Source organism: Mastomys coucha, unplaced genomic scaffold (genome assembly GCF_008632895.1).
Source record: "Mastomys coucha isolate ucsf_1 unplaced genomic scaffold, UCSF_Mcou_1 pScaffold22, whole genome shotgun sequence".
Lineage (NCBI taxonomy): Eukaryota > Metazoa > Chordata > Mammalia > Rodentia > Muridae > Mastomys > Mastomys coucha.
In genome coordinates, this window is record NW_022196905.1 from 162,000,126 (window position 1) to 162,013,489 (window position 13,364).

Genomic DNA, 13,364 nt, shown 5'->3' on the forward strand with positions numbered 1-13,364 from the left:
TGGAGCACACATGTGCCACTGTGCTTGTGTGGAGATTAGAAGATAACTCTGTGGCATCCATTTTCCGTTTCCACCTTACATATGTTCTGGTGACTGAACTCAATTCTCCAGGCTTCACAAGATGTGACTTTTACCTCTTCTATACTCTTCTAAGCCCTATTCTATGTATTTTTTACATTCTATTTATCATGCAGAATATAATACTTTTTTCCTTGTATCTCTTCTCCACATTCTTCATCTCTTCTTGAAGCTTTCTCCTTTCTTTCTGGAATCCCTCTTGGAGTAGCTGATTCTGCTCCTAATAGGAAAAGAGAATATTGAATGTTGAACTGAGGCAACAAGATTGTATATCTTACCAAACAATTTTCTAATTAGTGCTTTTGAAATAATTCAATAATTCCTCAGGAATTTTGGCATTCCCTCTTAAATTTTGTCTGTGAGTCTCTGTACCTATCACTTTCTTGAGTTTTTAGTCTTTGTTACATTCCCTGGTACTTTTTTATTTGGTCAAATGTAGTGTGTATAACTATAGTCCTTGAAAAGATCTGATATGGAATTCTATCCTGGGATTGGTGGATCCACAGAGAGTCTGATTATTATACCTAGATCTAGGCAACTTTTCTATCTACTGGCAATTATAGAGTATAGTTGTTTATTTTGTTTTCTTCACACACTCATGTTCTTCTGTAGTGACATGTCCCAGATACTTAGACTACAACTCTATAAAGTGTGGGCAAACATATTTTTAAATTTCTCATCACAGGATGTATACAGACGTATGTTTTATCATTGTTTATAAAAAGTAATGCTCTTGAGCACCACAGACATCCTTAATGTTCTCAGAATTACTACTCAACAGCCACTGCCAGGTAACTCTACACATACAGAAGAGTGGAAATTTAAGTCTGTGACTCTCAGAATAAATGAAAATGTGTCATTAAGGAATTGTATATTATCTTCCAAATGTCATATGTAGAGTTAGAGACAGCAGGTGAGGACCTGAAGGACTCATACGGCCTACATTTCTGAACTGGCATTTAGACTCAACTCATATTGGAGGAGGGACTGTGAACAGGAAGGTATTGCCAGCCTGAATGTGTGTCAGTTGGTCATGTGTTTTTCTACTCTATGTGCTCCCAGAGTTATACAAAGTGTGAAAAAAGCAGATTGCTAATTTCCAGACCTACACACAATTGTGTGAACTCTCTCCTAGAACATTCACTTAGAACATTTCATATTACTCTTCCTCAAATGAGGAGTCAATTAAAATGCACATATTGTAGAAGTGCTGCACGACACCTCTCTGCTGGGTTATGTGCACCATCAATGCTTCATTGGGTCACTCGTTTGACATCTTTTAATTGCTTAATGAGATGTAGTGATTTTTAAAACATTCACTGTACATACTCATTGTATGTGCCACTATGTTACATAAAGTCACTTTTATATGAATCTATATCATATGCTGATCACATTGTTTTTCATGACCTTCCACCTTCCATTTTCTCACACATATCTCGCTTGTCATTTGTATTTGTATAGATGATTTTATTTCCACATACACAGTCAGGTATTCCTGGGACTGAAGTATGCACACACATAAACACACACACACACACACACACACACACACACACACACACACACACACACACACAAATGATTGTATCAATAAGACAAAAAGCCAAACTAAAGCAAATTAAAGCAAAAACCTACAAAATGACTACTGAGTATACTTTGCTTTGGCCAGTTATTTCTGAGCATGGGGATTGTCCTACAGTGTAGTTGATATTCCCATTGAGACTTCATTGGAGAAGACTTAGTTTTTCTTTGCCAATGTGTATCAGTTGCAGATAGCTTCTGGATTAGGACCCTGTGTATGACTCTCCCTCTCCATCCTGGGACTCTGTCTGCCTTGAGCCTTGCAGGTCTTGTGCATTCTGCCAGAATCTCTGGGAGTTCATATGGGCCTCATTTCCATTGGACCTGGAAAATGCTGTTTCCTTGGAGTCATTCATCACCTTTGGCTCTTACAATCTTTCTGCCTCTGCTTTTGTGTAGATCCTTGAATTCTGAGGGATTTGAGGGGTTTTATAAAGAAGTCCAATTAGAGGTGAACCCTCCAAAGTCTCTCATTCTCTGCACATTGCCCATTCATGCGTATCTGTGTTAATTATCAACTACTGTAAGCAGAAGTTTCTCTTATGTGGTCTGGAAAGGCAATGATCTATGAGTATAGCAGCATGTCATGAGGAGTCACTTGACTGATAGGTTCTTGTAGCATAATACTAGAAGTAGGTTTTGCTGTAGTCCCATGACCTATCTAGTCTCAGGTTCTTGGTCACTTTACAAATGTCAGGAGTGGTCCTTGAATCCAATCAAAAAGTGGCTGGTTATTACCATATTGTGTATGCCATTATTGTACCCATGCCTTCTGCAAGCAGGCCATTTTTGTAGGTCACTTGGCTTGTAGTCTTTCTCCTTTGTAGTGTGTAGAGTTCTTTCCAGAACCATGAATGTTATTTCATGAGAGTGAAGCTTCTCATTAGGCTCTAGCTTTGCCAATTGCCTGTGATGTTTAGGGGTTTCCATGAGGCCCCTTGTGCCAATGTCCAATTGACCTCTTCCTGAATGTGGAAACTTAAATGTTTAAATTGTCCAAGAGGTTGTTGTTGTTTTGGATTATTTAGGTTTTTGGTGTTTTGAGACATGATTTTTCTGTGTAGTCCTGGATGGCCTTAAATTCAGAGGTCCACCTACCCCTGTCTCCCAAGTCCTGGGATGAAAGGCATACACCACCAGTGTCCAGCTAGTTCAAATATTTTTAAGTATAAATTTTACATGGATTTTCAGGAATACCATAAAGCTCATAAAATACATATACAATACCTGTGTGAGGATAACTGTTTTTGTAGTGATTCAGAAAAATGAGATTCACAGGACTTTTTTTTTTTATCTAAGCAAGGGGCTTTGGATCATTGCAAAGTAGTAAGTAAGTTTGAATGGGCTGCTGTAGAATATGAGCTGAAGAATTCCTTATACTATATGATTATCTAACCTCTATGGAGTGGTTTTAGTTAAAAATTCTGGAGGATAAAAATAACAGAGTACCTGAAGTTTCAGAGATAATGTCCTCTCTTGCTCTGCCTTTAATTGGATTCTGTCCTTCTCCATTTTCTGAGTCAGCTGTCTCATGTGTTCCTGATAACTTCTTTCTTTCTGTTCCATTAGCTTCTCATTTTTCTTCTGTGTTTCTTCCAACATTTTTGCAGCAGCCAGTGCAGATTCAGCTTTCGTTCGTTCCACTGAGAAAGAGGGGAAAGAATTTTTACAATTGTTCAGAGTGTGAAGGTACTGAATGCTGGCTCTCTCTATGGACTCTTTACTTGCAGTTAAAGTATGATGATATAGCTAGGTGTGATTCTGGTGAGGTAATTTAAATGGGAAAGGGATGATGGAGCCCCATACGTACTTATTGCTGTTTTGTAAGAAGATGAGAAAACCAAAGTTCAGTGTTTCCACCATGTGAGGATGCAGGGAAAAGATAGTCAAGATATCAAGAGAGCCCTCCTGACCATCCTAGACTCTGGATTCTTGTTCTCTAGAACTGTGATAAACACCTGTGTTTTCCTGCGCTACCTGTGCTTGGCCTTCTGTCATAGGAGTCCTCCCTGGAAAAGACAGTATTGCCTCCTTTTTCCTTCCACAGTTTCTTTTTATTAGTATTTAAATTTTGGTGTTATCGTTTTATCTCATTTTATGTGAATGGATTTTTTTTTGCATTTTCTTTTTTTATTAGATGTTTTCATTATTTACACTATCTCCTTTCCCAGCTTTCTCTCCCCCCAAACAAAGAAAAAGAAAAAGAAAAAAAGAAAAGAAAAAAACCCAAAAACTAAAACACATCCCTGTTCCCTCCCCCCTCCCCTGCTTACTCCCACCCCCTCCTGCTTACTGGCCCTGGCATTCCCCTACACTGGGGCATAGAACCTTCACTGGGCCAAGGGTCTCTCCTCCCATTGATGAACAGCTTGGCCATCCTCTGCTATACATATGCTGCTAGAGCCATTAGTCCCACCATGTGTACTCTTTTGTTGGTGTTTTAGTCCCTGGGAGGTGAATGGATGTTTTGAATGCTTGTATATCTGTGTATCATGTGCATTTCTGGTGTCTGTGTAGGCCAGAAGTGAACACTCATGGTATTGGGTCAGTTGTGAACCAATAGGCACATATTGAAAATAAAGATGGGGTCCTCTAGAAGGCATATAAAACTATTAACTATTGAGACATCTCTGTAATCCCTCATTGTTATCACTATTTGATAGAAACCAATCCTGAGGCCATTTTACTCTTGAAGTAGCTGCTACTATGACACCAGTTACTGTGTGCACCTTGGTCAGACAAAGTTCATCTTTATCTTTCATGTTTCAGTTTAAGAATTACTATTTTAACACAGGAAATTAGTTATATTACAGGATTTTGTAAGTATTTTGCCTTTTGGCTCATTTCATACCTTCAATCTCCTTTTCCTTTTCTGTCAGACTCTGATCTGTTTGTAGAATTGCATTAGAAATAGCCTCCTTGGATTGTAAATATGTCTGCAGAACCTCTTCAGCCTTAGAGTTCAGAGAATATAGAGTTAGTTGAAGGTAATCTATCTGTCTTCCCACCATTCTCAAACTTGCTCCTCTCATCAAAGATTCCTTACCACAGGAATGGGCAAGTCATCCAAGCCAACTCAATGTAGGTCCCTACTGGTTGACACTGGGAAAAAGTGATTCTGCGCATTCAGTCTAAGGCATGGAGCTGAATAGCTTTGTGGGTTTACATGGGCAAATCATGATGAGACACAGAGTTCTTAAGGAGACAACTGTTCAGAGAGGTACAGATATAAAGATGGAAGGACTGGAATGTAGGGTTAAAAGATAGTCATGAATCACATGACTAGGTGACAGTTTCTGACTGTTTGGATCAACGAGGCTTGTCAGCAGTGGTCTAGAACTTACCAATAAACATCTTGGTTACCTGTAAGCCCTTCTTTGGCTGTCCATGGTACTTTTCCTTCAGCCTCTGTGTCTCCTGAACAAAGAGGTTGTAACCTCCCGGCTTAGAATACATGCCTTGCTTCACTCTTTCTTCAAGAGGTTTGAAGATAGCCTGAAGCAATGCCCAGCAACGATTTGATGACACTTCAGTATTGTGTTTACAAAAGTTGTCCCATCTTTCCTCTAGCTGAGACTGCAGCATGAAATGGGTGTAAAAAGAATAACCAGAAAAAGATGTTAGCAACCTTCAAAATTTCTCACATGGCCTCCCCATGACCTTGATTATCCCGGAAAACTTGATGAAAGCTAAAGAAAATTGTGGCTCTTTGAATTTGGACCTTCTTATGAACCCCATCCTTATTAGAAATGATGCTCAGAAGTATAAGCCAAGCACAATGTAAAAACTGTGCTTTTATACTAGACTGACAGCTATTATGAATGTACTGAAAGAAACAAAACATAGCTTAAAGAGAGAACTAAGACCACAAGTTCATTTCTCTTGCCCAAAAAAGGAAACTTGGTCTAATAACAGTAAATATATAATTTGATTAAAACACTAGTCATCTGTTATATGCACTTCAGGTGAGTATTATAAACTATTTCAAACTTTTGGTCCAGGGTTTTAAAATGGTTTCTTTTGATTGTTATGACTCTAAAGAGGCAGTTTCACCATTTTAAAGGCTGCAAAGGATAGTTTCCTTCAGAATCAACAATTGTTTTGTAGCCTGAGGTGTACTTTGTCTTATACAACAGTGATCCTTAGAAACTTGAGAGGAAATTACCCCTAATATCATTTGAAATGAATGATCTTCATCTTTAAAGGAAGTCCTGAGGAAGATTCCTATGGCCTCTCTCTCACAGGTCCTGTGCAGGTCTAGCAGCTCCTGGAGGGTCTCTGTGGGCAGCTGCACCCTCTCACTCATCTGGTGGTCGTAGTGGCTGATGGCCTTTTGCACTGCTGCCGAGTTCTCTATTTGAGCCAAAGCCAGGACTGCATTCTCCATGCAGGGGAGATCCCCGCTGCTGATGGCACTGACATAGGTCCGCACCAGGGTTTCTAGTCCTATAAACGAGAACAAATGATGACAACAGCTGGAGTAGAAAGAACTCTCTTCTCTAAGGAAAGAATAAAGCAGGCTTCTGTCAATTGAACATGGATCTCCCAGTGTGCCAACATGTTTACAACAGGACTTCCCTTCTGCATTCTGAGACCTCTATATTAATCCCTTGGAAATGCTTTAATTAAATATCTGTGTGAGAGTAATATTTTCCTCATCAAAATTATTCCTTTTTGTCTCATTCCAGCTCAGTATTGCTTTATAGAAGCTTTTGAGGTGAACTAATAAACCTATGAAATATATGTCTCTATTTTTATTACAGTAACCATGAGAAATAAGTCTGTATAGTCTAAAAATTTCACTTAGAAATCTGAAATAATTTCACTTAATTTTTGTGTAAGTTTAAGTAAGTATACATGTGTTGGTTGAATACTGAACTAACTTTGTGCAACATTATAGGAACTTAGCTTGGTTTAACTTACTTGTTTTTTTTTTTTTTTTTTTCTCTTGAGACAGGGTTTCTCTGTATAGCTCTGGATGTGCTGTCCTGGAAGTCACTCTGTAGACCAGGCTGGCCTTGAACTCAGAAATCCACCTGCCTCTGCCTCCCAAGTGCTGCGATTAAAGGCGTATGCCACCACCGCACGGTGGTGGTTTAACTTACTTAAACTAAGTTTTCACTAAATATTCCACATAAGGATTTGGGTAGTTAAAATCTAATACAACAGTGTAAACTGTCTAGAATTTAACATAACCAGTCACAGCTCCCACACGTCTGAAAGCTGATACTCTCCCTTTGTCTCGGAATGCTGGAAGATGAGGACAGGGACTCACGTGGGCCATTGACAGTGATGCCTCCTGGAAGAGTTTTGGCTTTGCACTCCTTAAAGATGTATAAACAGAATTCTGCTACTTGCTTCAAAAACTCAGAATCGATCTCATTTTCTTGTAGTGTCTCCAGCTGGGTAAGTTTTTTCCACTCAGTGGGTGGATAGAAGAGAAAACATTTCTTTTTTGGAAAAAACTTACGAATACAGAGTCTGGGTAGGTTGTATTTTTCAACTTCTTTGCAGGAACCTGGGGAAATAGTTTTTCCAAAGGAGGGTGAATAGCTGGTGGAAGGGTTAATGTGTCATTTAAAAAATGTCTTCAAATAAATGTTCCCTCTATAGCACAATCTTTGGATATATGCAGATTCACCAAACCCAAGTAAGGAAATGAATGTGATCTGAGAACAGTACTCAGAAAAGAAATTTGCAAGTTAACATAGTCAATATTGACTCTTTCTCCAGGCAGATGCTAAATAAGAATTGTTTCTTAGGGATAGCCAAAAGCATAAAAATAAAAATTAAATATAAGCACTCAAAAGGATAGTATTTTGCTGGAATTTATCTCCTACAACTATCAATTTCTGTACCTTCCTTGAGCTTCAGAGAAATCTTCAGGTACTCATCTGCTGTGACTGGAAGCCCATCTACTTCCATCTTCAAGGTCACATCCCTCAGAGTCCACACGAAGTCAGGGAAGAAGCTCACAAACTCAGCTGAGTCTTCCACTCCATCATCCTGGACAGGCGAGGATCTTGCTCGGATCTGATCTGTGAGCTCCGTCACATAACTGAGTAGCTAAGGAGAAGTGGTGAATGAACATGGTCCCCAGTCATCTCCCCCATCCCCACTCATGATTTTTACATATTCTGACTCAAGTGTGAATCCATTAGTGAGTACATGAAATCTCGCCCTGCTCTAGAACTATTCTGTCTCCTACCTGCCAACATTGACTCTGTAGCATTCCTAGAATGAGATGATGTTCTCCACCAGAAAGGATACTGCAGTTGGTCCATGGCCTGCTGGTTGATGGCTCCAATGCTATTGTAGACAAAGGTGCTGCTTAAAAGAATAGCTAGAGCAAAGATCCAGCAGTCATTCTGGTTGTCACCCTGGAAGTCAGAACACAAGTGGGTCAGGAGTGTGGATTGTTTTGTGTCAGTTTTCACGTGATCCTACACGTCAATCAAGAATCCACTAGAAATGTAAGATTCTTAGCCTATGAGTTAGAAATGCACTCTGGATGAGCAGAGCAGGGACAAGTCACATGATTCCTTAAGTGTGGGAACCTTGAAACAAAGAAAATGGGCAAATACCTGCTCACAGGCTCTGAGGTCCCCTGCTGTGGGGAGTGCAGGCTGCTCTGAGTCACAGAGAGCCAGATAATGCAAGCTTCTTGGGGCAGATATTGATTGAACTGTGAATTTATAAAATTGGGATTATTTGCTTTTAGGATAGATTTGTATACAGATTTAGTCAGAATCACATGGTGAATTTTGCCCATGGTTCGAAACTAGTTTTAGGGAAAAATTTCTCACTGAGTCCAAGCAGAGAGCAGTGATAATTGCCTGCTATAAACAGGTATTAATAAAATAAGTGCTTGTAGCTCTGGGCAGAGAACATAACAGGTAGATGGTATAATATAATCTACAGGATACTCATATTCTATAATACTCATGTTCTTTGTTCGTGGGCTCCACAGGAATTTTGCGTTAATATCCTGACATGACAAACTAAATCATGCCTAAAAGTAGGCTCATAGAGTATTGGTTTAGTTTACTTAATTTGTTTTGAATTGTTTTTATTATTAAAATGAGTAGGGTTTTGAGTTTTGTGGTTGTTTTATTATTCCTCTGGAAGAGAAGGCAAGCGACGAGCTTTCCTGGTTGCTGACTGAAGGATATGCTGATTTGTGAGAAAAATTTTGTCTCTGAGTTTTTAGAAAAAGTGATTGGACTCTGTCCACCTTCCAGAGTTATATGGATCATATATGACAGAGGGGGACCTCCTGAAGAACTAGATTCAAGAGAATCAAACAAAAATGTTAAAGATTCTTTGTGCCATCTTTCACATGGCATAAATGAAGACTTATGATTGGAGTAGAATTTCATCCTAACTAGTTTGAACACCCTACACAGACTAATACAATCCAAAAAGATGTCTTGATGATACTAAAATTTTGTTTTGAGATTTGTATATTGCAGAATGTACAGTTTTGGTGAATTTCTTCATCAGATATGTGGAACTGACTGCTTGAACTCCTGATCTCATGGACTTTTAGCCAGATCCATTCAGGATACAGTCATCAGAGACTACAACAACTGTTGGTGTGGCCTTCTTAAGGCCAGTCGACTCCCTCATTTCCCTACCTTCCTCTCCTTCAAGATATCTCAATGCCCATATTCAGCAGAATGGAGTTGTAAAGAATTGTCTCAGTTCCCTGAGCTTGGGGGCTGGAGGTGGTTATTCCAAGGTTGTCTTTCTGGGGAATTTATAGTAATGATCAGAATTGAACAGAATATAGCTAGAACTGATTGTGTGGCCATAATCTCATTTGGTAGAAGTCTTTAATATTATTTACTAAGTTGAAGTTATAATTTCTTACATTGGTACAGAATTTATTTTGATGCAAAGTCAAAGTTTTCATTGTTATAGATTTCTTCTATTGATACAAAAATTTCAAACATACAGAGCTTAGACCCAGTCCCTCTATAAATGCCATTACAAACTGATTTGAAATGATTAAGCATATGAAATAAGGGACAGTTAGTAAGTTCTTGCCTCTGAGTTAATTGCTAGGGCATTTGCAAGATATTTTATTTAGAAATAGCTGAGAGTAGTTAACAATAATCCAGATTACTTTACATAGACAGATAGTTTCAAAGATGTCAGAACTCCACAAAATGTGACATTTAATGTTATTTATTCACTTGGTGATGAGACATGTTTGCTGCTGATAGCACACTTTCTTGGAATCACAGAAGAAACTGAGCATCAGTGGAATTTCTCCAGTTGTGGCAAGGCAGCCACTAGGCAAGAACTACCTCAGTTCATCAACAGATCTATACTGTTCATGAGAGGACACAAGTTATAAGAAAGGACAGCTTAGTTCTGCTGAGACAGAATAAGCTAGTCCTTAATATTTCCTGTTTTCAAAGGTCTGTCAGATGGTCCTGGGCCAGAAGGCTGAAGACTGATGCTCCAACTTCCTGACTTACTGGGGCTGTATAGGTAGGCAGCTGTCTTTACAACTTCTCTCAGTTCTGGGAGCTGTGTTAGGCTTCCTATATTTTCAGATTATATTAGTCGTTCGTAGATTTCTGATGGGATTGAAGACTAGTTATAGTCTCATAGCCAATCCAGGCTATTTAGCATTGAGAGAATATATTTGAAGGGATAATTTTCAGATGAGATAAAAGCTAAACCAAGACATAACAGACATGAAGCTATAAGCCTTTTTAAGTTAGGATAGATAACAGAATGTTCTATTTAATTGACAAAAATGATGGACTGGATGTAAGGTGAATCTTATACTTTATAAATTACAAAATAATAATAGTAATAGTTGTGTTCAATTTATATTTAGAGGAAAAGAGCCTTTTAACTAGACAAAAGGGGGGAAATGTGGCTTCCTGTCTATATGCAGGTGAGGACAGGCACAAGATAAGGCTAGAGCCTAGGATTGGGCAGTGGAAAAAGAAGGCAGGCTCAGAGTACAGAAAGACAGAGAGACAGAGAGGGAGATGAAGGTAAAGAGACAAGATAGGATCTATAGGAGAGGAAGAGTAACCAGAACCACACAGTCCTGGGAGGCATAAGCATAGGAGATTTCATAGATAGATGATTAAATAATACGTAGGGTGCTTTTGCCCCATCTAGGTGTGTAGCTTGCATTTTGTATTTATTCTTTGTGTGGGTGTTTTGTGGGTTGAGAATTTGCTGATATAAATCTGACTTATAAATTATAAGCCTCTACAGTTTTGATTTTTACTTGGTTACTGGGATTTCTGACAGATAACCACAGTAGGTGGTAGAGCATGGTTTTGCAAGAAAGTGCACCCCAGCTGATCTTGGAAATCAGGGATTGTTGATCCTGTTTGGCAACAGCCAGCCACTGGGAGGAGAGAGCTGTTTTAGAGCTCCAGAGAGTCAGAGCCAGTGTGGGGGAAGACAGTATCTGGCTAAAAGGAAAGAATGTAGTCTCAGCCTGTCTGCTGGGCTGGAGACAGACCAAGGTTGTGCCTGTGTTTAACAAGCATTAGTATGGGATTCATTTTTATATTTCACACAACACACTATCTACAGGATGCTCATTTAAACAGAATTTTCCCATCGTGCCTAGTAAAATGAATGTTGTCTTAAAAACCTACACAAAATTTCAAAGAAAAGTAATTGAATTCCAAATGAACTTTGAATATTTTGACTAAGATTTTTGATTCATACTTATTGTTTGAAGGCATTCTTTTGACCATTGGCAGTAATTGCAAAACAGACAATGGATGCTTGCAGGTATCCTGAAACTTCAAGTACACTGTAAATTTAGATATTTCTCTCTTTGCTAATGAGAATATTTACTTTCATGTGATTCATTAATTAATACCTGTGGCTATTTTTAAAATCTCATCTAATTTTTTCCTCTCATGTGACAAATGGAAAGCAGGGCTGGGCCTTCAAATACAAATGTATAACTGAAGTTCTCATGTAGCAAAAGATCCGAGACACTGAGTTTATCCTTGGAATGCTCATGAGTTTGGGGACAAGATTTAGGTTATAGCTTTTTTATTGAAAAGTTCAGAATGTTTGGATATGAGGGGCTAAACTGCAAATTGAATTCTTAGTTCTTACTTTCTCCACATCGCCCAGGCCCTCGGTGTCAAGCAGAATGAGTGTGTGGTCTGCCTTGTGGGGATGAGGCACACACCACATCCAGATTCCTTTTGTATGAGCTTGCACAGTGGAGCCCAGAGAGAATCCTGTGACATGCAGAAGAGAGCACACAGTGGATGGAGAGTTAGAAGCATTTCAGGAAATTCAGGTAAAAATGAGATTAATCCAAACTTGAAAAATTAACTGAAGCCAAGCTAGTATTGACCTTACAATCAGAGAAATAGTAAAAGTCACAACACCAAATACTTGAAAATATTCAACATGTTATCATTAAAAAAGCATAATAATGAACCAAAAATTAAGAAATTACTATTTATTTATTTTTCTTTGTTATCTGATTTTCATTTTTTTCTTTGTGGTTTTTTGTTTCCTGTTTTATTTTCCTTTTTTATTAGATATTTTCTTTATTTACATATCAAATTTTATCCCCTTTCATCATTTACCCTCTGAACCCTCCCCCTCTCCCATCCCCTATCCCCCTGTCGACAACTCAGCAGCTCCCACCTCCCTGCCCTGGCATTCCCTACACTGGGGCATCAAGTGTAAGATCAAGACCAAGGGCCTCTCCTCTCACTGATGTCCCACAAGGCCATCCTCTGCTACATATGTAGCTAAAGCCTTGAGTCCCACCTTGTGTACTCTTTGGTTGATGGTTTAGTCCCTGGGAGCTTTACTATTTATAATTCCACCTAAATAATAAACTTCTTGGGGATTCACTTGATTTAGAGGTGAGAAATCCATGCAGGGAAATGTACAAATTGTTTTTAGAAAACATAGAAGACAGAAACAATCACATGCTCCATGATTAAGGTTTGGAAGAAACAATATCCTTAAAATATCAATGTCACATGGAATGATGAGCGTCCACTGACTCTAATGTTATATTTAATCATGACACTAAAAATCTTTCATTTGAAACACTTTTAAAACTTGAAAAATCGGGGCTGGGGTCCAGAGCAGACCTTGGGCACAAGTTCCTCAGCCAGTCTCACAACACCCAGAGGAAGCTCCACTCCCAGGCACTCTGACACACCCAGGATCAGAGGTGAGCAGGAATGAACACCTGTCCCAACACTGGGAGTAACTGGGACCAGCAGGACCAGGCTCACAGGAACTCCACCAGCCCAGTGACTCGGGTTCTTTCCGGTCTGTCTGGGCTGGGGTCCAGAGCAGACCTTGGGCACAAGCTCTGCAGCCAGTCCCACAACACCCAGAGGAAGCTCCAATCCCAGGCGCTCTGACACACCCAGGATCAGAGGTGAGCAGGAACCAACATCTGTCCCAATACTGGGAGTAACTGGGACCAGCAGGACCAGGCACACAGGAACTTCACTAGCCCAGTGACTCATGTTCCTTCCGGTCTGTCTGGGGTAGTGTTCTGAGCAGACCTTGGGCACAAGCTCTGCAGCCAGTCCCACAACACACAGAGAAAGCCACACTCCCAGGTGATCTAACAAGCCCAGGATCACAGAATCACAAGATCACAGAGACAGCTTGACTCTGAGTAGTTCTGACACAACCAGGATCACAGGAAGGACAGGCTCCAG

The 13,364-nt window shown here is 39.5% G+C and overlaps 2 protein-coding genes across 4 annotated transcripts in view; one reads left to right on the top strand and one right to left on the bottom strand.

Annotated features, from left to right (window-relative positions):
• The window catches only part of Mcph1 (microcephalin 1), a 401,136-nt gene that overhangs the window by 136,659 nt on the left and 251,113 nt on the right, over window positions 1–13,364 (top strand). The gene's annotated exons all lie outside the window — the stretch shown is intronic.
• LOC116070721 (guanylate-binding protein 1-like) overlaps window positions 173–13,364 on the bottom strand; it is a 16,541-nt gene continuing 3,349 nt past the window's right edge. The window contains exons 2-10 of the mRNA XM_031342170.1: window positions 11,776–11,903; window positions 7,933–8,042; window positions 7,521–7,720; window positions 6,938–7,180; window positions 5,828–6,108; window positions 5,026–5,238; window positions 4,514–4,616; window positions 3,112–3,305; window positions 173–298 (exon numbers count right to left, since the gene is read on the bottom strand). Of these exons, the coding sequence (XP_031198030.1) occupies window positions 173–298; window positions 3,112–3,305; window positions 4,514–4,616; window positions 5,026–5,238; window positions 5,828–6,108; window positions 6,938–7,180; window positions 7,521–7,720; window positions 7,933–8,042; window positions 11,776–11,903 (1,598 nt within the window). The remainder of the gene's footprint in view (window positions 299–3,111; window positions 3,306–4,513; window positions 4,617–5,025; window positions 5,239–5,827; window positions 6,109–6,937; window positions 7,181–7,520; window positions 7,721–7,932; window positions 8,043–11,775; window positions 11,904–13,364) is intronic.